At 40.2% G+C, this 24,288-nt stretch overlaps 1 protein-coding gene across 1 annotated transcript in view; it reads right to left on the reverse strand.

Annotated features, from left to right (window-relative positions):
* The window catches only part of LOC133995676 (regulator of G-protein signaling 3-like), an 88,744-nt gene that overhangs the window by 32,547 nt on the left and 31,909 nt on the right, over positions 1 to 24,288 (reverse strand). The window contains exons 10-14 of the mRNA XM_062435148.1: positions 11,201 to 11,282; positions 8,206 to 8,311; positions 6,782 to 7,214; positions 4,257 to 4,296; positions 2,673 to 3,007 (exon numbers count right to left, since the gene is read on the reverse strand). Of these exons, the coding sequence (XP_062291132.1) occupies positions 2,673 to 3,007; positions 4,257 to 4,296; positions 6,782 to 7,214; positions 8,206 to 8,311; positions 11,201 to 11,282 (996 nt within the window). The remainder of the gene's footprint in view (positions 1 to 2,672; positions 3,008 to 4,256; positions 4,297 to 6,781; positions 7,215 to 8,205; positions 8,312 to 11,200; positions 11,283 to 24,288) is intronic.

Consider the following 24,288-nt stretch of genomic DNA (forward strand, 5'->3'; position numbering starts at 1 on the left):
TTTGACCCTAAATACAAATTGACCACATTTATTGATAAATGACAACTTTAATCAGATGTTTATGAATGACTACCAGTAAATATGATAATATATACACTTATCCTTAGCCTCATGTCAAAAATCATGAACACATTTTATGCATTTTTCAGACAAAAATCATTAATATAATATTATATTTGTTACTGAAAGGTCAAATAAAACACAAGGTTGCAGTACCAAATCCATTTTAGCTCCCAAATCCAAATAATGTGCTAAACAGCTAACAGCACGGCGATTCTTCTCTGTGAGAAAGTCGACTGAAACTGAGTCAGAAGACAGAAAGCTTGCTGCAACTGTGAGGTGGTATGTGTGGTCTGAGTATGACAAGACACTGACACTTAAAATGAACCAGTGCGGCAGCGTGGGAGGAGGGGGACTTCCTTCTTAGTCCAGAGTGTGACAGAGAGGACCAGCTCAATACGTGTGTGTGTGTGTGTGTAATATCTGCATACTGTATGAAATATGGTTAAAGTTATGCTTTTCAACTTGAATTAACAGGAAATACCACCACAGTCACTGCATGTTGAGAGTGTAAGAATAAATGGTTGAAGTATTCTAACATACCAGTATAAGTATTACCAGCACAGACACCAGTATCTTAAATGTTGACTACTGTCTTATCTCACGATGGTCTTCATTGGATATTTGAGAGCATTTATTATGCAACAACACATGACTTAACATACCTCACCTCTACTTCCTAATTTGTGCTATTCAACAGTCTTTCCAATCATCATACTATGGAGTAAATACAGTATATACAGTATATGTTAATTAGTATTGTTGGCACACAGCTGAGGAGATAAAGAGTTGGGCAGATCACACAATCAGCAATAAGGGCAAACCCTTTACTTTGGTCAATACATTACTAAAAAAGCTCCATTTTTAATGCAGACTTCCTGGGTTCATTTCAACACCCCCTCTGTTTTTTGTGGTTTGCTGTCTCCCTTCACGAACACATTAACTGTCTAGTACTACTACATTCCCATGACAGTCTTAATGAGTCGTAAAATATAAGATCCTCAAACAGAAAGGTCACAGTATTTCATAAATGTGAGCAGTTCTGCAAACCCCAAATGTCTACTTCCTTCTACCTGAAATCATACTACGGTAAGCACCTTGTGCACCATTATACACGGATTTCCTTATTTGACCACCCAAGGCTGCTTTTCGGAGCATCATGGTGGCCCAGTGGTCTAAAATGTGTACCACATAACCACCATGTCCGCAGCTGAAGTCATTTAATGTCACCCCCCCCCCCCCCCCCCCCTCGCTTCCTCTCTCTCTTATAACTGCATACTTACATAGATATATGAGTTCAGTGATTGTGAACCAGTCAACTCAAGATTAGAAAACCTTTTGACCCAGAAGATCAACACCTCTATCATATTTAATAGTCAGTTTAATGAATGTATTATAGTGCATTAAATACTAATAGTAATATATAAAAGCACTATAATGCAATAATAGTGCAAAAAACAGGTTGTGTATGATATAACTGTCATTTTGGTGTAATGAGGTAGTTATTATATTTATTACCACTGGACTTTACCTTTACGTTATTAAAAAGGGAAATACTGTCCTCTTTTAGCATTTTACCACATGAATAATAATATAATCAATAGTTTTATAGGCTGTTATTAGAATGAACCGGGGAATCCGTGTCCCCACCACGAAAGAGGATTCCCATTGATTTTACATCGGTATTGTTTCCGTGATGGGGACACGTAAATTTGACACATTGCGTGTCCCCATCACGGGATTCAGTGTTAACGGGGGTCGGGCCCCTGTGAGATCAGGTTGAAAAGACAGCTGCTGTTTAGCTTTAAGCCTGAAAAAAGGGGGAAACAGCTAAACTGGGTTTGTCCAAAGCATAGACTGTATATAAGAAATGGACGTAACATCCGTGACGTTTGTGGACTGCTGCTCGGAGGCCAATAGTATTGGATCTGAGCAGCGCCATCTTGAACATTTCTGGTGCATGCTGGGAAAAATAAAAACACGGATTCTACTTATATGGGCATCAGGAGGAGCATGAGGCGCCCTCCTGAACCTGTGAACCAATCAACCTGTCAATCACGACGTAGCCACGCCCTAATGCATACCCTGCTTTATCGTCACATATAAAATCAGGGAGGCCAAAATGTCCCAAATGAACATCATACTGCATTGAAGAAGGCTTTAAACTAGCGATTGAGACCATAAACACATTTTGAAAACGTTTACTGAGGTTAGAAATCAAGTGAGAAGTTGGTGAATTCTCCATTGACTTGTATAGAGACGGAAGTCCTTTTGACACCAAAACGGTCGCCCCCTGGTGGCCTTTTGATAGAATGCAGTTTTAAGTTACTTCCACGTTGGCCTCATTTCAGAGGACCGGAACTCCCCGCCTGGTCCAAAGGTAAGAAACACTGCCAACCAGCATCTCCAATGCTCACTAATTAACATGTTATATCTGGTTTATTTAATCATTAACAAAAAAAGTCTTTTGTTTTTTTAAATGTGAGCAGTTCTGCACAGAAGCTCAACACAGGTCTCAACAGCACCCTAAAATGTATATAAATGAAGCACAAATCATAATGTATAAAACTACCAATAATTACAATTGTAAAAATAGACACACATTGGCATACCTGAACAAAGATGGGGAAGATAAGGATCTTGGGTGCCACTTTAACATATCCATAGTTGGCATGTGGAGTGTGTGAGCGTACAATGGTACAGTTCTGGTAATTGGCAAAGTTTGCATTCTGCTGCTGGTAGTTGGGGCCACCGGCATTAGTTGAGGTGGACGCTGTCTTTGTTGTCTTGGAGTTGTTGGACCGTCGTAGGAAGCCAGTGCGACTGGAAAGACCCCCGCCACCTCCGCCTCCACCACCACTACTCGTCCCTCCAGAAAAAGCACCCCCACTACCTCCACCCTGGCTCTGTGGACCAGAGGCCTGCCGTGTGGGATATAACCTGGCAGCTGAAGAACAAAAAGAGGAAGCTGAAGCAGGTACAGGTAAAGACACAGACTACATAGAATTTGTGAAGACTTCTGGGTACTGATTTGGGTGTGGAGTAACATCTTTAATTAAGTATTTTCTATGTAGTAACATCACATGGAGATCCTAAATAGTTTGCAAAGAGTTAGATGAAAATATTCATACAACTCTCAGTGTGTGTGCTAAATATTAAGATGGAACCAGGAAATGCTTAGCTTAGCTTAGCTTACCATGAAGACTGCAAACAGGGGGAAGCAGCTAGCCTGGCTATGTCTGAAGGTAACACAATCTGCCTCCCAACCCCTCTAAAGCTCACTGATTAACACATTATATATTGTTTGTTTAATCTCTACAAAAAGTCTAAGCATTAAAATGACAAGTTGTTTGAGTGTTTGTGGGACTAAGCCAGGCAAGCTGTTTCCCCATGTTTGCAGGTTTTATGCTAAGCTAAGCTAAGCTAACCAGCTTTATATTTAGCATAATATATGGTATGGTATCCATATCAATCTCCCCATCTAATTCTCACTAAGAAAGCAAATAAGCATATTTTAGCATAATGTGAAACTATTTCTTAAACTTTCTCCAGGCCTTTCCTCATCTAACTGTTATTGTGTTTCCAACTATCTGTATGTTCAAGATGACTAGTGTGACTGGTCCACTGCTGGTTCAGCATGAAAAATAGAAACCACACCACATGGTTGCTTCAGCTGAATTTAAGCTGGAAGAGGAGCTAAAAAAAATCTGATTTTATAGGAGTCGAATTCCTTTGTTCAGTGTGTGGTTGTCTTATAGTGCTCCTCATACTGTTGTGTGCATCATGTTATTTCAAAATAGGGAGAGGTGCATATTTGATATTTTAAGCTGTTATATTTTAAGCATAAAACTAGACAGATTCTTCCTTTTTTCAGGATCTTTAATGAACAAGTAAAACGTTTAGAGGAAGTAATTTAGGAGCATGTGAGCCTTATAAGTATTTTACATGGGTGGTATTTCTAAAGCCAGCTAAATGTGAGACTGGGGGAAAAGGTGCCAAATGTTGAGTGAGTGTCATTAAAATAATTATAACCTGAAATGTGAGGTTAAAAATGTAATTACCACTGGGCTACATCCACAATAGTAAAGGCACTAAAGCCAACTTAAACAAAGGCTTTCGGCCAAAATTTGCAACAGAGTTCAATGTAGCCTTGAACTCTGTACTAAAAACTGCATGAGTCTTGAATCATGTCTTACCTAATGTTCCCTGGTTGTCTTGGTAAACAGGCCTCAAGATCTGAAAGCAGAATAATATGAAATGACATAAATATCATACATGCATGCTGAAGCAAAATGAAAACTCACATACATGTAAGATGGAGCAAAGCCAAAATACATATTAAATAAAATACAGTAATAATTATATCACTAATCTGATGCTATACTGATAGTTAACTTTCTATGACGTGATTATGATACTGATATACGGATAGGCATGATTCCATAATTGTATAAAACGGGTTGGGGTATAGAGGGGATTTTAAAAATATACATAAATATATATACATAAAAATATTGTGTATTTGTGTTTACGTCTCTTTTTCCATTTTGATATGAAATAGGTTTAGGGATCAAGGTCTTCATTGTCATCTGTGGTTTCTTGCAAGTAGTGTTGCTTTCGTTAACGAAAATTATGACTAAATATCGTCGTCAACGAACCTTTATCACGTGCCGAAAACAAGACGAGACGCAACGTAAATGCTGGTCATGTGACGATAACTATAATTAAATATATAATGCGATATTGTTGATGAATAAAAACGAGACTAAATGTGGTTTACAAAATAAAAACTCTGGTTGGTTTGGTCTATACTACTAGGTACTTATACTATATTGACTGGGTTAGATAGAATTGCATTACTAAAAAGAGACTAAAATACAATTTTCATTGACTAAAACTAGACTAAAATAGTCACAGATAATTTTGACTGAAATGAGACTAAATCAGACTTTTAGTCGACTGAAACTTGACTAGACTAAAGAGTATGAACGTGACTAAAACTAATAAAAACTAAAATGACAGCTTGACACAAAGACTAGACTAAGACTAAAATTAAAACAGGCCGCCAAAAACAACACTACTTGCAAGACATTGAATTGAGTTTCTAGGACTCAGCTGAGCCCGTCTGAATCGTGCTGGACTAAGTGAGGCAGTGAGGGTTTCCACCTGTCATAACAAATTAAAATCAACTGCGGGAATAAAGACAGGAAGCTGCCACCACTTCAAATGTTGTTCAGACTAACAGGTGAAAATGAAAAGACAACAAGACGTTTTCAACAGATCATTAGCACACTTTTCTACCAGCGTATTTGGTCAGACTGCAGTATGTGCTTTCAAAGCTCTTTGTTTGTGAGCTAGACTATTGTGTCGGCGTGATATATCACCAGCCTGACCCATTTCCACGGGGCCTTCGGTATATTTAGCCTGCGATGGCCACCACGAAAACTCACCAAATTCCTGCCTTTGGGCAGAAGTGGTGTCTATTTGAAGGGGAATGTTTGTGCAGTATGTTAGCAACCTTTTCCCAGATGCCACCAGACCACTCTTCACTCTTTCTTTTAATACTTTCTTTCATTTCTTTCATGAAAGTCTTATTCACTGAATCTGCCTCTGTCCCTTCTAAAGACCATCTCATCTTGTGTCTGGGACTGCTCACTACACACTGCAATGTTCCCTCACTGAACCTCGAGCTGAAAAGCATTCACAGAGGAAGACTCACAGACACACAGACGTAATTAGATACCAAGGGATAAAGGAAAAAAGAGAATTTAACTGAATTATCAACCCTACATATGACAGGAAAAAGATGTTTGTCAGAAATGTTTTGGTGGTCTTAAGCAACTATTTACACGCTGAAGGCTAAACCTAGATTACAAGCATCACCACACGGAGGACAAGGCTGCACGGAGACTGTCTCCAAACTTCTTTTTTTTTCTCCTTTTGCTTCAACATGTTTGTCAGGTGGTTAATGGGTTAGTATTGTAGGGTTACATTGGTGTTAGCTGAGGAATTCAGTTCAGTCTTTTTGATTGAATGAATTTGCTTTATTTTGCTTTAATGATGAAAGCTTTTACCTCATATATACTGTACATGATATCACTAGATGCAACCATAAGTACATGTTGTACAAGACGTCATGTAGATGCTATTCTCTGCATGTACATAATGTTATACTGTAAATGTGTTGGAATTTGTGCTTTTTCATAGAGTATACATTAAAGTAATATTTTTGTTGTATTAATTATCTTTCTTAAAAGCCAGATTATTCATGTACTGCTGTATAAACCATGGTATACAGGTGATTTACCGATATCTCTAAGATAAATGATGTCAGATACATATGTATTGATCTCCTAATATGACCTGTGCTGAGTCTGTAGTATGTAATGAAAGAAATATTGTCAATAGTAAAGGCATACAATGCATTATCAACAGCTACACTTTGTATGTTATCATCTCCTCTCTCCTCCTTTTCAAGCTATTTCATATCTACATGACACTGAGCTGTATGTAGTGTGTTCAAAACATGTCTTGAAGCACAAATCAAAGAGACAACATTAACCCAAATGGCCCAGACATACTGTATACAGTCCTTCTATCTATCAGCACCAGGGATGTAAGGTAAGGAGACATATCTAGGATGAGCCACCATATGACCCTGGTGATGATGAGGAGGACGAAGAAGATGATGAAGATGCAGCCCACCACCAGTCTGCGGTACCTGGCTTCCAGGGTTGATGGGGGCCAGGATGATGTAGTTGTCCCCGTTGGATGCCTTCACCCTGGTTCCCTTCAGTGTAGCAGTGTGGGGGTGATGGAGGTGTCGTGGTTTCCCGTCCAGCTCCTCGGCCGATCCCCCCTGAGCCCCCCACCCGAGGGTCCCTACACCTACACTGCTACTACTTCCAGCTTCAGAGCCGTTGACCAGTAGCCTACGGCTGGCAGCGGCACGGTGGTGGGCTGGGAGAGGTGGCACAGCTGGGGGGGTTTTGCTTGTGCCGACATCTGGAACACGCCTGCGGGTAGGGGGCGAGGGGGCATCGTAGTTTGAGGTGGAGGGCTTGTAGGAGGGTCGGTGAATGAGGCCCTCAAAACTAGGCTTTGCTGAGGGGCCAGTGCGCCACACCACCACTGTGATCTCATTGGCGCTGTTTCTGCAACGACAAGAGAGGTGGTGTTCAACATCTGGTGGACTGTACAGTAAATATTATGTGCACATGATCACATTTTGAATGTTATAGAGAAGTAGCCCTGAAACACTGTAAACTATAATTATTGTATTTGTGCATCTATAATACAATAAAGTAAGACTCCTCAATTACGCAAGAACAGGTTATCAAACACTTAATTGTTACGACCCCTCCCTTTCTGCTAACATCATAGAGCTGATTACTTCCTGCAGGAGTCGGCAGTTAGGGAGGGTCGTCAGGGCAAGGTGCTCACACCTGGCTAGGCCTCTACCCAAGGTGATATAAGCCAGCCTGGTCTCTCTCTCTCTCTCTCCCTCCCTCTCTCCCTCTCTCTCTCCCTCCCTCTCTCCCTCTCTCTCTCTCTCTCTCTCTCTCTCTCTCTCTCTCACCCTCTCTCTCTCTCTCTCTCTCTCTCTCTCTCAGGCTCCACGCCGCTACAGGTTCTGGGTTCTTTTTTGCGTTATCCTTTTACACTCAACAGCAGCACACACATCTCACTCATCCATACACTACATTCACCACTGATGCCACTACTCTCCACACCTCATGCTTTTTGTAAATATGATTGTTTAAGTTATAATAAGCCATTTTCATTTAGCACTTTCAATCCTGACTTGTCAGGTTTGTGACAAATGGGGGCTCGTCCGGGATATATACGATTCCTGATCAATTATTTGCATCACAACATCTACTGAAACAGTTGTTATTCCTTCACATCACTAAAGGCTAAGTACGTATTGACAGCTTCTAAACACATTTTTTGTTGTTCAGGTATTGAGCCCAAACTATTACTCATCACTGAGGCTCAGACTGTAAATCAATAATGATGCAAAATTAATTCTCCTTACCTGTCAACCTATTTGATAATCATTAAAAACCACGGGCCCTGAATACGCCTATGAAAATGATTCTCCTACATTCTGGTGTGAATCCTTTTATGTGTTGGAGTCATTACCTGATAGCATGAGCTAAGTCCACACATTTCCACTGTTCCACTGGCTGACCGTTGAGCTGCAGGAGAGTATCCAACTGCTGCAGACCTGCCTGATCTGCTGGACCCCCTGCCAGAGGGAAGAAACAGAAAAAAATATGATCGTTACTCATTATAGTTACTCATTACTTCTCCCAAAAAGTAACTGAGTTACATCAATGTCAAAGTAATTAATTACCAGGAAAAGTAACTATTACGTTGTTCAAATTGTTCAAATATGTCAAATTACTTGGCTGCTCCAATCAACAACAACTGGCCCAAAACACGTTCAAAATGAAATTATGTTAAAGAAATGTACTAAAGTACATAGTGCATAATGTACTAAGTAAATAAAAAATTGTACATGTAGCAGATGTTCAACAATTGAATTTAAGTCTCATTTGCGTCCTACTCTGTCTTTGGTTACGGCCCTAAGTGCAGCCAGTCTTTGGCAGGCAGAGAGAGAGAGAGAGAGAGACAGAGAGAGAGAGACAGAGAGAGAGAGACATAGAGAGAGAGAGAAGCGCCTGTTCGGGCGAAAACCGCTTCAGTGAGGTCTGAAGAAGTAAAGGCTGATTTATGCTTCTACGTAACCTCCATGTCGTAACTACCCCGGTGCACCGACGCCGTCGTGCACCTTTCCAAGTTCTGCGTCTCTCCATTGCGTCGTGTTTTGTCGACAGAGCGGTGTCTCTAGTCCCTTCCCAGGTATGACACAGACCATTTATTTTTATTTCTTTATTTTCTGTGTAATGGCCACTTCTTATTTTTTCCTATTACAAGTATTTTAAAAAACTTGCTCCACAGCAGATTGAGCATCTTATTACATATGAAAATGTGCTTGAAACAAGTGAAAGTTACTTTTTCTTATTTTAAGTGTAATGAGATTTATTTTGACTAGAAGATTTTGAGTTTCTGCAGTGTTTAGTTGTAATGCATGATGATTGTCACACAACATTGTTCTATTTATTAATTATTACTCTGTATATTTTTTGCTACCAAACAAACCAATCACAGCCCTCGCGGTCTGCGTTGCCTCGACGCGTAGTTACATTTCTGGGGAGGCGTAGGGGTTCACGGTGAGAGAGCTCTGCATAGCTACGCCGTCGGCTTAACGAAGCATCAGTCAGCCTTAACGCCGCATTTTTTTGGCAGTAACGGTAACAGCGTTGTAACGGGGGAAACAGTAATTCATTTGATGCCGTTAGTAACACTGTTTATTTATAACGCCTTTATTCCCATCACTGATCGTTACACACCTTCCAGTACTATTCATGCTGCCCAGGGCGATAATTCCTTAATGTGTTAAGTTTGTTTCTTCATTGGACTTAATTAAACTTATCAGATTGACAAATGACAGATAAATACATAAAATAATGATCTGATATTATGATACTCAGTTGTTTCCTATAGCTTAATTCAATTTTGAATCCCTGTCATCAGTGCAAAGGGACAGTAATGATACTATCAGCTCCTAGATTCAGAATCTTATTAAAGGCATGGCAGCAGGGTGGATGCCTGCCAACATGGGGACTTGTCAATTTGACAGACAGGCTCCTTATTAACTGCAACACCCTGCTGCATGAGTCAATCCTTATGGTAATTCTCAATGCTACCAGTGGAATACCTAAAGAAGTCACCCACAAGCAAGGTGCATTCATGAGATGCCAAACTTAAGTCAATAAATGTGAGTACTAGAGTGTTTACTCAGCCTAAGTTGGAATACATGGAGGAAAATCCATAATTTCTGAGTTAAGAAGCAGTTCATCCATCTGTTCTGACTCCATACACTACATATGAATAAGGGTGTTTCAGTTTTGTTCCAAGTTCCTGTAATTAGTATAATTAAAACTAGAAATCAATTGTTGGCAATGGTGCGAATGAAAATTAAAAACCTCACTTAAAATCTGACTAAGGGCCTGATTTACTAAAGGTCTGCGTCTATAGAAACGTGTGCAAACTTCACATCACCTGCAAAATATGTGCAAGCTGATCTACTAACGCAGCGCACTGAGGTTTGCATCTTTCAACTGTGCAAAAAGATAGTATGCGCTGTCCATTTAGTATGTTTGCCAAGATGAATATGTAATATTAGTAGTTTACCATAATGAATGTAATATTAGCAGTTTACCGTAATGAATGTAATATGAGGCGTTTCAACCCCAGTGAGCAAAATACAGGGAGGAGAAAATGCAAATATGTTATTTAGCACAAACATTGTGATTAACCAAACCTGAAGGTAATATTTCTGACGGTAACTGCGTCTATAAATAATACCTTTGAAGGGCAGGTATTAACCTGCTGTTACTATGGAGACGAGGAGACGGAGGCACAATGACAGAATAAACACAGGACAGAGTTTTTCCACCTGTGTTAATATTTTTGGAATATTTGTGGTTTTACAAACAGCATTGACTTTGTCACTAATACTCTCCATATGTGGGTTTTTCTGGTAATATTAGTTTTTGTTATAACTCAATATATTAGTTAACCTCTTCAACTAGAACCTGATCACATTTCATTTTGCGCTTGCAGCTTTCTGCTCGTCTAAACTCTCCATTAAGACACAAAACCCTCATTTAAGTACTGCTGTCTGCACCTGTTGCACCTGTTTTCATTTAGTTATTCTTAGTAGATCAGCTGCAAAACGCACAATCTATTGCACTGTGCACGCAATTTAGTACCTTTATTTGGGATCTTAGTAAATCAGGCCCTAAGAGTATTACAATCAAATCTTTTAGTACCTTTGTTTAAATCTATAAATGTATGATTTTGGGTGGGACTCCAATGAGAAAGCCTCCAAAGTATGAGTGCAAAACATATGTAGGACAAAATGCAGCCATCTAAAAGAAAGATTGTACCATCTGAAACAGGCAATTCAGCTCCAAAAGAAAGTGCCATGTAATAATTTCATGTTATATAATTTCTTGAGTTGTGATGTTGAGCTGAATGTATCGAGACACACGTGTGGAAAACTTGCCTGGGTCAACTGCCTGAACCCTCACAGGAGAATCCGAGCAGATGGTGAAGCCATATCCATCCTTTCCTCGGAGGATGGTTACCTGCAGAACACACAAACACACAAGAAGTCATTTTGTGATAAAAAGATAGGATCCTCACCACCAGCACCCAGTTACTACCTGAGGAACGAAAAGTAGCATGCTGGCAAAATAATCAACTTCCTTCCTATAGGACGATTAAGTAGATTTGTATTCTGCTTCTACTTCCTATTAAAACTGTCTTGACAGCAGTTTCCTGGTGAAGCCAATTAGCCGAGTTAGTCAGAAAGGAAAAACTCAGAGAGATGGAATAAAAAGACGTTTTTTTTTTCAGTAGCTGTGAAAGGATAGAATATTCTGGACTTACTGAAATTCACATCTATATTTTATAATAGTGTACAATCGGTCTGGCTCATGGCTCCTTTATACAGCACAATCACAACTATAACAGACCATCAGGAAAAGATGGAAATGTGTGTTTGAGTTTTACACAACTGCTCAAATGCTTCTTTAATCAATCAGACTGCAAAGCTTCAATTTAGGCTCTTTAAACTGTAATGAACAAATAATTGAACAAAACATAGAAGTAATAACTACATATAAAAGATCATTTCCAAAATTTACAAAAAGTACACAGCTCCATAAAGGACATCAAGGATTGTGAAGGATATTTTTTTTACTATTATGTCTATCGTGCCCCATATTTGCGGATTATGTGCATACATCAGGTAGAGACTTTAAATCCAGTTTTATGCACTGACCGAGATGAAAACTCATTACTGGAATCCAGCGACCAATCAGGGTTTTAAGGGTTTAAAGTTTGACAAATCCCAACATTATCATCCTGTACATTATTTCAACACAACACACACACACACACACACATCTCAAACACATCAAATCCACACACATACACGGGTCAATGACGTATAAGGATTTACAACAACTCAATGTTAGAATAATAAAAACAAGCATATCTAATGCAGTAGTTCAAACATTCAGAATGTTGTGTACCTGAAAATTCATATTATAAATGTGAAAGTGATTTTAGTGGGTTTTTCAAGATTAATTGGCACTGGCCTTAAAAAAAGTCATGTGGTGCGACCATGATTCATCTTGAAATATCTTATATAAATAAAAGATCATCATTTACAAAAACATTTTTTTTAAAATGCAAATACTTTGTTTCCAAACACTTTATATTACTGAAAACTTGTAAAAAAAAAAGATGTGAAGCGTGTTAAGTAAATTAATTTATTTCAAGATGAATCATGGTCGCACCACATGACTTTTTTTAAGGCCAGTGCCAATTAATCTTGATAAACCCACTAAAATCACTTTCACATTTATAATATGAATTTTCAGGTACACAACATTCTGAATGTTTGAACTACTGCATTAGATATGCTTGTTTTTATTATTCTAACATTGACCCACACACATACACACAGACAGACAATGCTGATGGCTCTTTCCCATTGTCTCTTTCTCTTTGACCCGGCGTCGTCAAACATTCAGTACCTGCGCCCGAAGTCAGAGCCAAAGTCAACACAGTTCCATCCAAAACATCTCACTTTCCATCTCATCTGCTGACTACCGGCCAGGGGCCCAAAACACACAGACATCCCCCCCTTCGACACCCCCCCCCCCCCCCTTCTCTCTTCCTCTCTCTCTTTTTCTACAGCAGCTGAAAACTACATGTATCTGCTGCGAAATAAATACAAAGTCTACCCGTGAGCAAGATTTCTCGACTTAGAGAAATATGGTGATTATTCAGCGGCCTGAAGCTCGTCGTGACCCTAAAATGTCGGATACGATCGCAGTTTCTCATAGTCCGCTGCTTTTATGTGCCCTGTGTCACGCTGTTTGGGGCCACAATTCCTTAACCATATTTCTGTACCCTTCAGTCCTTTAGCATTCAGATTTCTTTATGGTTCAGTCCAAAGTCCAAACTGACACTGCCGTAAAAAAATACTTACAAATAAAGACAACTGACTTGGGTACCTGGCAAACAAAATCAGCTCAGAATAGTTTTTGTACACACAACCCAAACTTTACCGAACCATGTCATACTATATCTATCTATAATTCTAAGAGATATAATGTATGTGAAGGCAACCATCACAAAAAGGAGGTTCTTCCTCTGAGCCTGAAGAAGCACTGACACACACATGGGTGAAAACCATAGACTGTATATATAATGGACGTAACATCCGTGACGTCACCCATTGGTTTATGGACTGCTGCTCGGAGGCCAATAGTATCGGATCTGAGCAGCGCCATCTTGAAAATTTCAGGTGCATGCTGGGAAAAATAAAAACACAGATTCTACTTATATGGGCATCAGGAGGATCATGAGGCGCCCTCCTGAACCTGTGAACCAATCAACCTGTCAATCACGACGTAGCCACGCCATAATGCATACCCTGCTTTATCGTCACATATAAAATCAGGGAGGCCAAAATGTCCCAAATGAACATCATACTGCATTGAAGAAGACTTTAAACTAGCGATTGAGACCATAAACACATTTTGAAAACGTTTACTGAGGTTAGAAATCAAGTGAGAAGTTGGTGAATTCTCCATTGACTTGTATAGAGACGGAAGTCCTTTTGACACCAAAACGGTCGCCCCCTGGTGGCCTTTTGATAGAATGCAGTTTTAAGTTACTTCCGCGTTGGCATCATTTCAGAGGACCAGAACTCCCCGCCTGGTGAAAACATGACTCCTCATCTTCATTTATGACTCTAAGTACAGATGGTGTTATGAGAGCTCAAATTGTTGCTGAGCTCTGTGTGTATTTGCATATTTTGTAAGGATACAAACAGATATATATCCTCAAGTCTGACGGTGTCCAAAATATAGAATGAGATATACAGATACCAAGGAAATGGCTGCAGGTAGAGAGATATTAAAAGAGGATAAAAAGGGGTTAAAACAAACAAACAAACAAACAGGAGAAACAGATGAAAGATAGATTAAGTGGTGGTGAAAAGAGGGCAGTGGGACTTTAAAAAGTGGAAGAGACAGAACAGATGACAAAGACAAATGCAGGAACAGATGGTATGAAAAAAAAAAACATTTCACTGGAATTAAGGAAGACAAACAACAAGCAAATCATAAAACATTTTGAAAGACCAGCCCAAAATGTTCATCTGAAAGAAAATAGAGAAAAGCAAAAACCATAAGACCATAACTGAAAATGAACAGAAACAAGAGAGATTCATCTACTGTATCCGTCTGTATGTATTATCTGTGCCTGCATGTTTTTTTTCTTCTTTTAATCAAAAGCCGTTTGGGTCATTATGTCCCTTTTAAGGGAACTCTCAGATCTGTCTAATTTGGACCAATTCATCCCAAACCCCAGAGCCTTTTATAACATGAATTCAATTTGCATGTGTAGCTGAGTCCAACCACTCCTCTGGTCTGCCTGTGAGTAGTGGTCCCATGCCCCCTTTTTTATTCTAAATGAATGCAGAGGGATTATTTTTAAAACTGGAACAGCGAATAAGGGACTAGCCTAGGAATAATACAATAAATCAGTATGAATGTTCAGACATCACTGAAAATGAATGAAGATAAATGAATGGGGAAAAGTTCCCAGTCTGTATTAAATATTTAAATTGTGTGAGCAAGGCCTTATTGATAAATTAATAATTCAATCAAAGGCGCTGTGGAAGAACTGACATGATTTTAACCCTCTTATAATTAATTTAGGTATACTCAAAGGAAGAAAAGCCTGTAGCGCATGTGTGTACAGTATGTGTTCATGCATGTGTGACAGAGCTTTTCCATTTTTTGCATTCATGCCTCAGTGCTTCGCCTTTCAGACATGACTACAATTGCATGCAGCCAGGATCAGAAACCCTGCCAAACTCCATCCCATGCTTACAATATATGTCTTGTCTGTTTTCCAGCAGTGCAGCAGAGGTCACATAAATGGTCAACAGGTGCTCATAAAGTGTGCTTCCACGTAAGTGCACGTGCAGCATATCTAACAAACACACAAATGATATAATGCATCCACTCATATTGTAACTCTTAACACACACTAGCCTACTCATGTCCCTATTCCTCAGTAAGACAATGTTATCTGGGTCAGTATGTTTGGTGACTGGAGCAACACACACACACACATATGACCAACGTGTCATGCTGCATTTTTCTAATATTACAAATGGGTCAAAGACGTATAAGGATTTACAACAACTCAATGTTAGAATAATAAAAACAAGCATATCTAATGCAGTAGTTCAAACATTCAGAATGTTGTGTACCTGAAAATTCATATTATAAATGTGAAAGTGATTTTAGTGGGTTTTTCAAGATTAATTGGCACTGGCCTTAAAAAAAGTCATGTGGTGCGACCATGATTCATCTTGAAATAAATTAATTTACTTAACACGCTTCACATCTTTTTTTACAAGTTTTCAGTAATATAAAGTGTTTGGAAACAAAGTATTTGCTTTTTTTTTTTTTTTTTTGTAAATGATGATCTTTTATTTATATAAGATATTTCAAGATGAATCATGGTCGCACCACATGACTTTTTTTAAGGCCAGTGCCAATTAATCTTGAAAAACCCACTAAAATCACTTTCAAATGTATAATATGAATTTTCAGGTACACAACATTCTGAATGTTTGAACTACTGCATTAGATATGCTTGTTTTTATTATTATAAAATTGAGTTGTTGTAAATCCTTATACGTCATTGACCCACATATTTTAAAGCTATGATACATGTTTATCCTCTTTTAAATATTTAAATGGTATGATGATATTCTGTCTCTTTACAGCTGCTTTATATTGCATACTGTCTCCTTCTACTGTATATTTAACCGACTTCAGACGTGCACCAAGTGGCCTACTGTATGTACAGTAGGGATGGTGGCATCATTTCATATCATAACAGATATCTATTTAGTCTCGTCCTCTCCTGCTCTCTCTTTCCATCAGATCCCACTCTCACTATTTGAAAGATAAATAATGTAGAGGATAGAGAGCTGGTTCTTCCCCCTTTAAAAAAAAAAAAAAACCCCACATCGCTTAAATTTCCTGCCAGTTATTCCTTTCCGGATATGTTGGACAGGCAGTTGGGAGTACAGAACAATAAAGGCAAAATATTAGGATCCATTAGTGAGCAAACATGAACATGGACACTTTTAACAGCCAACTTAATCCTTACAGCTTTCTAAATTATGGAATATATCTTTAGCAAATTAAGTTAATCATGAAAACTCTCATCCCAAATTGTAACTTGTCATTTCAGTCTGTTATCACACTTTGTTTTCGTCCTCCATCCCCCTCGCCTTTTCTCTCCTCAACACACACACCTGAGGAAGCCTACATCCGATGCAGAGGTGACACAGCCCATGGATAGTGTGCATCACACCACCACCACCACCCTCTCTTCCTCCTCCTCCTCCTCCTCCGTCTCCAGTGTTCAAGTCGGCAGCGAGCACACACACACTGCGACGCTGATTTTCTACCTGGCCGACCCCTCTGCAGCCCGAGTATCTCCACAGCTTCCTCTGTGCAGCCGAGTGTGTTCTCCTGGGGCTGTGCTCTGATGGCTGGGTGGTCTTGAGGGTGTTATGAATCATCTCAACAGTGACAGCTGCCCAAAGAGTGGGTGGCTTCAGTATTGCAGTGACCCAAATGTCAGATTTCCAGGTGACAGTCCAGTTGACGGGGCTGCAGACAACACTATATTATCTCACCTTGTTGTGAAACGAGACCCCTGTCGAGAAATATGTCGAGAATAATAAGAATGATCCTTGGAGACTCTTTTTCAGCCGGAGTGGCCTTCACTCTGCGTCAACTTTCCCCGAATGACTCTAGATTCAATTTTCTTGGTAATAGCCCCTTCTGTAAAATTGGCGTCACTCTGCCACTGACCTCCAGCTGCACTTTAGTCCATTGAAGGGTTGCTAGTAATGATTCCAGTCATCAATGCATTTCCCGTGTGCAAGAATTTACGAGTCTGTACCTGTGATTTCATCCACAGCAGTTTTCTTTTTCAAAGTTCAGTTCGATCCATTCTTCTTTCCTTTAACTCCTTTAACTTTTCTTTTCTCTGCTCTCTTCTGGCATTTCTATCCCGTCCGTCCAGCTTCTCGCCCAGTGGCCTGAACAGCAGCAGTTTCAGTAGCGCCTGAGATCAGCTGTGTGAGAGTGTGTGTTGCGGCGTCGTGTAGGCGAGACTGGCGCTGGCTCGGCCTGCTCAGGCCACACTGTCGCTCCTGGCAGGGGCGCTCATGGGAACTCTTCAACAGCAGAAGAATAGGAGGAAGTGCCTCCCACCGCCACCCCCTCCACACACATACACACACATGCACTTACGCATACCTCGCCACCCCACAGCCAGGACAGCTTTGTGTGTCTACCCCCGATAAGACCAGTTTGCTTCCTGAGTCCACACTATGAGCTTCTGAGAGGTGCTAGAGCTCTTGCAAATATACACAGCGGTGACTAATGTAGGTGCCACAAGTGCAAAAACATAAGAGGGAGAAAGGAAGGCTCGGAATATGAAAACTTATAAGAAGGCAGTTAAACGAAAGACCATATTCACACTGTGAACGGAAATGTTTCTGATTGCTTTTAACTTTTGAGTCTTTTAATGACCACCTTCCCCAACAAAAGAGAATGATAGCAGTATTGTTGTCGCTCATAGTTACTTCATACTTACTCACATAACTCAATCAGACTTTCACACCTCATCAGGCTCTTTCCACTCAGGTTCCCATACTCCCCAGTCTCCGTCCAGACATTATGCTTGTTTGTTATGTTTTCAACTTCCATCTTTCCTCCGCTTTTCCTTTCAGCTACTCCCCCCCCCCCCCCCCCCCCCCAAACACACGGTACGGAAATTCACAGGTCTGATAACTCTGACAATCCCCCCCCCCTCCTCTTCCAGTTATGCAAACAGTAGTTTTATTTTTGTTTTCAATATCCATATGCCTGGGAAAGAGGTGCAAAAAAAAAATCAACAAGTACCTCGGCAATACAGGAAAACGCCTGTTGAATTCACACTAGAACAGTGGCCAGTCTAACCCCTAGCAACCCCATTAATTGCCGGCTTGCCTCTTTTCCTTTCTATCATTTGGATGCCTGGCTCATGGAATGAAACGTGGACAGAGAAGTGACGGAGAAAGAGAGGGGTGAAAGAGGAATGATGCTGCACTAGTCTCTACAATGCTAATAAAGTAGCAGAAAAGACCGTTGTCTTAAGATCTCTTCATGCCAGTAGTAATGGCAGCTTTTCCCTGTTTACCTTTTGAAAAGGGCGAGGGTTACCCGTCAAGCACACAAAAAAACACTTTCTCTCTCTTTCATGCTGCGCTGTTCACCTCTAAATAGGCAGAAGGACGGATTAGAGGGAGAGAAGAAAGGGAAAGAAGAAAGCATGTCTTAGGGAGAGGAGTGAAAGAAGAGTTTGAAAAGCTTGTCTGGGAGCCAGACGAGGCCAGTCTGGTCTTTAGTAGTGTGAGAGCTCTCTCTCTCTCTCTCTCTCTCTCTCTCTCTCTCTCTCTCTCTCTCTCTCTCTCTCTCTCTCTCTCTCTCTCTCTCTCTCTCTCTCTCTCTCATCTCCTCTCTCTCTCTCCTCTCTCTCTCTCTCTCTCTCTCTCCTCTCTCTCTCTCTCTCTCTCTCTCTCTCTCTCTCTCTGACCTGAATAAACAACTATCAAAGCAGGAGGAGGCGACTTGCAAGACAGTGAACACACAAGGTAGGTCCAAGGCCAAGTGCGGGGTCACATTTCAGGTTGTACTTGGAGCATATGGATTCAAACTTGCACTGCAGTTACAACATTTTGGGAGAGACACTGTGCATAATATCAGCAGTGACTTGATACCAACCCTCCTGGACCAGAGTCACATCTGAACTACTTAGCCAAGACATATCAAGCACATTTTCAGGTCTATATTTCTATTCTGAGGTTCTATATTTTTGTATTATTTACATTTCTTTACTGTATACTGGCTAGTTTCTAATGTTTAGTCTCTTTCAATTACCCTTCCCAATGAGCCTACTCTGTTCTCATTGATTATAGCTGTGTCTCTGTAGACTTCAGCAGACAGATCATTTTTTGCCAGATCTGATGTGAAAAACACAAACCAACCGCGAAGCAACCGTAGCAACAAAAGCTGCAGAATGGACGGCCATTTGTGGGCATGCACAAGTAATCTGACAGCACCACAGGGAGGAAGAAGAGGTCAGACATAATAATACTAAGCAAACTAAAGAAATATAGACCATAAAACCAAGTCACACACACAAAATCATCCACAATTAGATCAAAGAGAAATTATTGAAAATGTTGTCTCATCAGCTTGATAGTGATGGTAAATGGACGGCATTCATGTTGTCCTTTTCAACCCGAGTAGGACAAAGTGCTTCACAAAGCCCCTCATTCACTCATGCGCACACAAACACACACACACACACACACACACACAAGGACGCACATAAGCACACACACACACACACTAACAGACTGATGGCGGCTGAGCTGCTCGTTCAGTGTCATGTGGACAGGAGGAGTCACGGATCGAACCACCCTGAGATTAATGCACCACTCACTCGACCACCTGAGCCTCAATCCAAGCTTTATAATTAAACATTGCATAACAATATGTATACAGCTTCATGCATCCATTGTATGTGGTTTTACTGTAACTGTTTTCAAGCAACAAAGGACAAGGTTAAGTGTTCATAAATGCTGCATCTAGCAGAGGACAGACAAGGCTTACTGGGTCCAAAACACTCCCAAAGGGAAATGTTCTGGTTATAAAACGAACCATTCTTCATTATTTCTGAGATGCTGGCCAGTAAATCTAACCTCTCTGTCCTCCTTTCAGCCTAACTCTGCAGCCATCTTTCCCATCTTCCCCGTCAGACAGAAGTGTCAGACCCATTTCTACAGTGACGGTTTAGAAGCTAATGCTAGCTGACAAGCAAAGTGATGCAGGGAGACATGTTGTCCAGGACACAACTATTGTTAATATTCATGAACTCTCTGCTCCCTGCCAATGACATGGACACAGCTTTTTTTCCCCCTTTTTTCCTGCCTGTAATCATAACTGGTAAATGCTGACATGGCAACTGAGGAGATGAACCCTTGTTATGCTGCATGTCAAGTCTTTAATCTGTGGTTGGAGTGATTATTGTTATAAAGTGAGATGACAGTCATTTTGTTTTACATATCTATTTAAAATCAGCATTTCAGTGAGGTAGAGTAACACATTTTTATTCTCTGTTAATTCTTCAATCCTTTAGTTCCATCAAAAAGGCTTTGAGTCTTTTTTTAAGAGAAAGTGAAAGTTCACTATTTATACTGACCTAAAGCTTAAAGCTGCAGCTTATGTAACACAAAAAATGTCACATTTATACCAAATGCAAACAATTCCTGCATACATTATATACATATACATAAATTGGGATAAAGTGACAAAGATGTTCAGTGAGTGAGAAGAAGCAAAATAACAGAAGTTCATTGGAGTGACCTCTGTGTTGCAATTATCCAAAAACATATGAACAATCATTTTAAACCAAAATGCAGTTAGGAAAATTGTAAAAGTATAGTCAGTGGTGGATGAGAAAACGTTCTTAAAATAGCCTTGTGGTTCTCTGAGGGACATTCCTTTGTGGATATCAAGTATTATCTTCAGCAACATCTGAAGTGTCCAAAGCTTTCAATGAGCTTCGTGTAAATTGCTGAAATAATCCAAGTGTAAGGCCATCATCAAACACTGAAAAATGTTTGAGTCAGTAAAGAGTGGGCAGTTAATGATACCACAGAGCTCTTTGTGTAGTCAGGGTGATGGTCATGGGGTGACAGAGGGAGAAAAGAGAGGGAAAGAGAGGAGGAGGAGGTGGTGGAGGAGGCCACAACAGTGAAGGAGGAAATACGCAGTGGTCTGAAAAGGAGCAAGGACAAGGCAACAGAAAACGGTTGCTGAAAAAAAAAGAGGAGAAAGTCTAAAAGGTTTTCCATTCTCCCTTAATTTGGTCTCTGAATGTGTTTTCCCCCTCCCTTAACTCTCCCCTGAGACTGTCCCACACAAACCGCACAATCATCTGTTACTCTGATTCACCCGGAGATAAAGAGGAAGAGAGAAAACAAGGGCGAGAGGGGTGGGAGGCGAGAGGAAGGAGAGAGGAAAGAAGCATTCAGAAATACGGATGAAAAACTTTTCTATCTCCATGCAGCACCACATCATTACTGCCCTCTTCACCTTCCACATGACTTCAAAAGCTGCTCAAACTCTTGATACACTGGATGCAGCAATGTTATTTGGCTAGCAATGTAAGGAATGTAATGAAATTAAACATCTTGCTTGTGATAAACTGAGCCAAGAGCAGTTTATTAGAAACAAAAAGCCTTTAAAAAAAAGGCAGGGTCAAATGTGGTAGCACTGAGAAAGTAATCAGTAACTTGTGTTTCTGTATGTTTATGTGTGCAACCTGCATAATGTGTAGACACTAGTGTTGCTTTCGTCAACGAAAATTATGACTAAATATCGTCGTCAACGAACCTTTATCACGTGACGAAAACGAGACGAGACGCAACGTAAATGCTGGTCATGTGACGATAACTATAATTAAATATATAATGCAATATTGTTGACGAATAAAAAACGAGACTAAATGTGGTTTACAAAATAAAAACTCTGCTAAAATGTCTAAAACGAGACGAGACGAAATGTTATAACGTTATTTCGTCTCGTTTAGTCGCGTTGTTGCTCATTATTATTTTTGCAGTATTTCTGTTTCCTGTGTCTCACTTCGACGTCACTTCCTCAATCCCCACTCGCGGCATTATTTAGAAGATGCAGCTGCGGTAGGTTAGCGTTAGCGTAGGTTAGCGTTAGCGTAGGTTAGCGTTAACAACAGACAACTGACACAGAACGGGACCGATGGCCGGCCAGCCGCGGTTATTCTTGAGTCTATAATAATAATATAATAATAAGACAACCTTGTTTGAATTGTGAAATGGGTTTGGCTAAAAGAAAATGTTGGTTTTGTCTATACTACTAGGTACTTATACTATATTGACTGGGTTAGATAGAATTGCATTACTAAAAAGAGACTAAAATACAATTTTCATTGACTAAAACTAGACTAAAATAGTCACAGATAATTTTGACTAAAATAGACTAAATCAGACTTTTAGTCGACTGAAACTTGACTAGACTAAAAATAGTATGAACGTGAATAAAACGAATAAAAATTAAAATGACAGTTTGACACAAAGACTAGACTTAGACTAAAATTAAAACAGGCCGCCAAAAACAACACTAGTAGACACAGCAGAGAGAAAGAAAACAGTGTGTGAAAGGTGAAAGTAAGAAGGAGCTCCTCTGTCTAATCCTGTCCAGTCCAGCTTGTTAGCCACAGATCTCCACAGAGTGCACATCCGGATATGTTTCTGTGACATACTGATGTAGCAACTGCAGGAGTCCACTGCATATTGCAAGAACTAACCCTTTTTGACTAACCCTGTACAGCTCACTGTCCCTCTTTAGGCCCTGTTTACACGAGGAGGATTGCTCCCACTTCTGCACTGCCACCAATTGTTAAAGAAACGCTTTAACGCTACCAAGACAAATTCTCCAAAATATGAGTTCAGTGCTTTGGAGTTTAGCAGCCTGTCACTCCATTCGTACAATAAGCAGTTACTGTTAAACGGAACATAGGAACATTTTGAGCTCCACATTTTTATTCTGGATGGAGCTGGAGAATATCTTTGTATGGTTTCCAGTTCAAAGAATTTCTTATTTACTAATTTGGCACTTTATGCAGCTCATCAATTCAGCCTCTGTCTGAAACAGACCACTTAAGCTCCTGTCTCTTTAAGACCCGCCTCTTAATGAGCCCACTCTGTTCTGATTGGTTATCTTCTTTAAGATGCACCTCAGGAGACGTCCGGTTGTTTCTGAGGCTCCGTAAGCAAACAGTAGCAGTACAATTCTTTATTTCTTTCTATTTACCAGGCGGGGAGTTCGGGTCCTCTGAAATGAGGCCAACGCGGAAGTAACTTAAAACTGCATTCTATCAAAAGGCCACCAGGGGGCGACCGTTTTGGTGTCAAAAGGACTTCCATCTCTATACAAGTCAATGGAGAATTCACCAACTTCTCACTTGATTTCTAACCTCAGTAAACGTTTTCAAAATGTGTTTATGGTCTCAATCGCTAGTTTAAAGCCTTCTTCAATGCAGTATGATGTTCATTTGGGACATTTTGGCCTCCCTGATTTTATATGTGACGATAAAGCAGGGTATGCATTAGGGCGTGGCTACGTCGTGATTGACAGGTTGATTGGTTCACAGGTTCAGGAGGGCGCCTCATGCTCCTCCTGATGCCCATATAAGTAGAATCCCTGTTTTTATTTTTCCCAGCATGCACCGGAAATGTTCAAGATGGCGCTGCTCAGATCCGATACTATTGGCCTCCGAGCAGCAGTCCATAAACCAATGGGTGACGTCACGGATGTTACGTCCATTTTATATACAGTCTATGCTATTTACTCATAATTAACGTACATGTTCAAGATCAAATCCTTTCTAAAATATGCAAGTGGACAACGCAAACAATCTTAGCAACAACCTTAGCAACAGAGGACATCATCACATGGAGCAAGTAGAGGCAACATTGCAAACAAAGTGTCCAGAGCAAGCTGAACTTTGACCATGTTTAACATACACATCCAACATCTTAACAGTATAAAAATAAGAAAAAAATCCCCAAAAGCACGAGGTACACATTTTAAAACCACATTACGCTACAGATAAGACACCACAGTTAAGTTTGGGCTTTTTTTCATTCCTCCTTTGCTTATTCAGCATGATTAATCCCATGATTATCCAAGCAAAACAGTAATTACCAATTAACTGTTTTGCTACATTTTAGTCCTGTAAGCAGTTCGTATGACTTTGACTTGAAGGTTTAGAGCTACACGTCTTAGTGTGAATGTGAAGTTTTTCTTGTTTGTGGTGAGCATATTTGGAGCAGACTGGGGCTGCTGGGGCACAGACAGCCATGTGTGCCCGTGGTTTTGACTGTCT

The sequence above is a fragment of the Scomber scombrus genome, chromosome 15 (genome assembly GCF_963691925.1).
Source record: "Scomber scombrus chromosome 15, fScoSco1.1, whole genome shotgun sequence".
Taxonomy (NCBI): domain Eukaryota; kingdom Metazoa; phylum Chordata; class Actinopteri; order Scombriformes; family Scombridae; genus Scomber; species Scomber scombrus.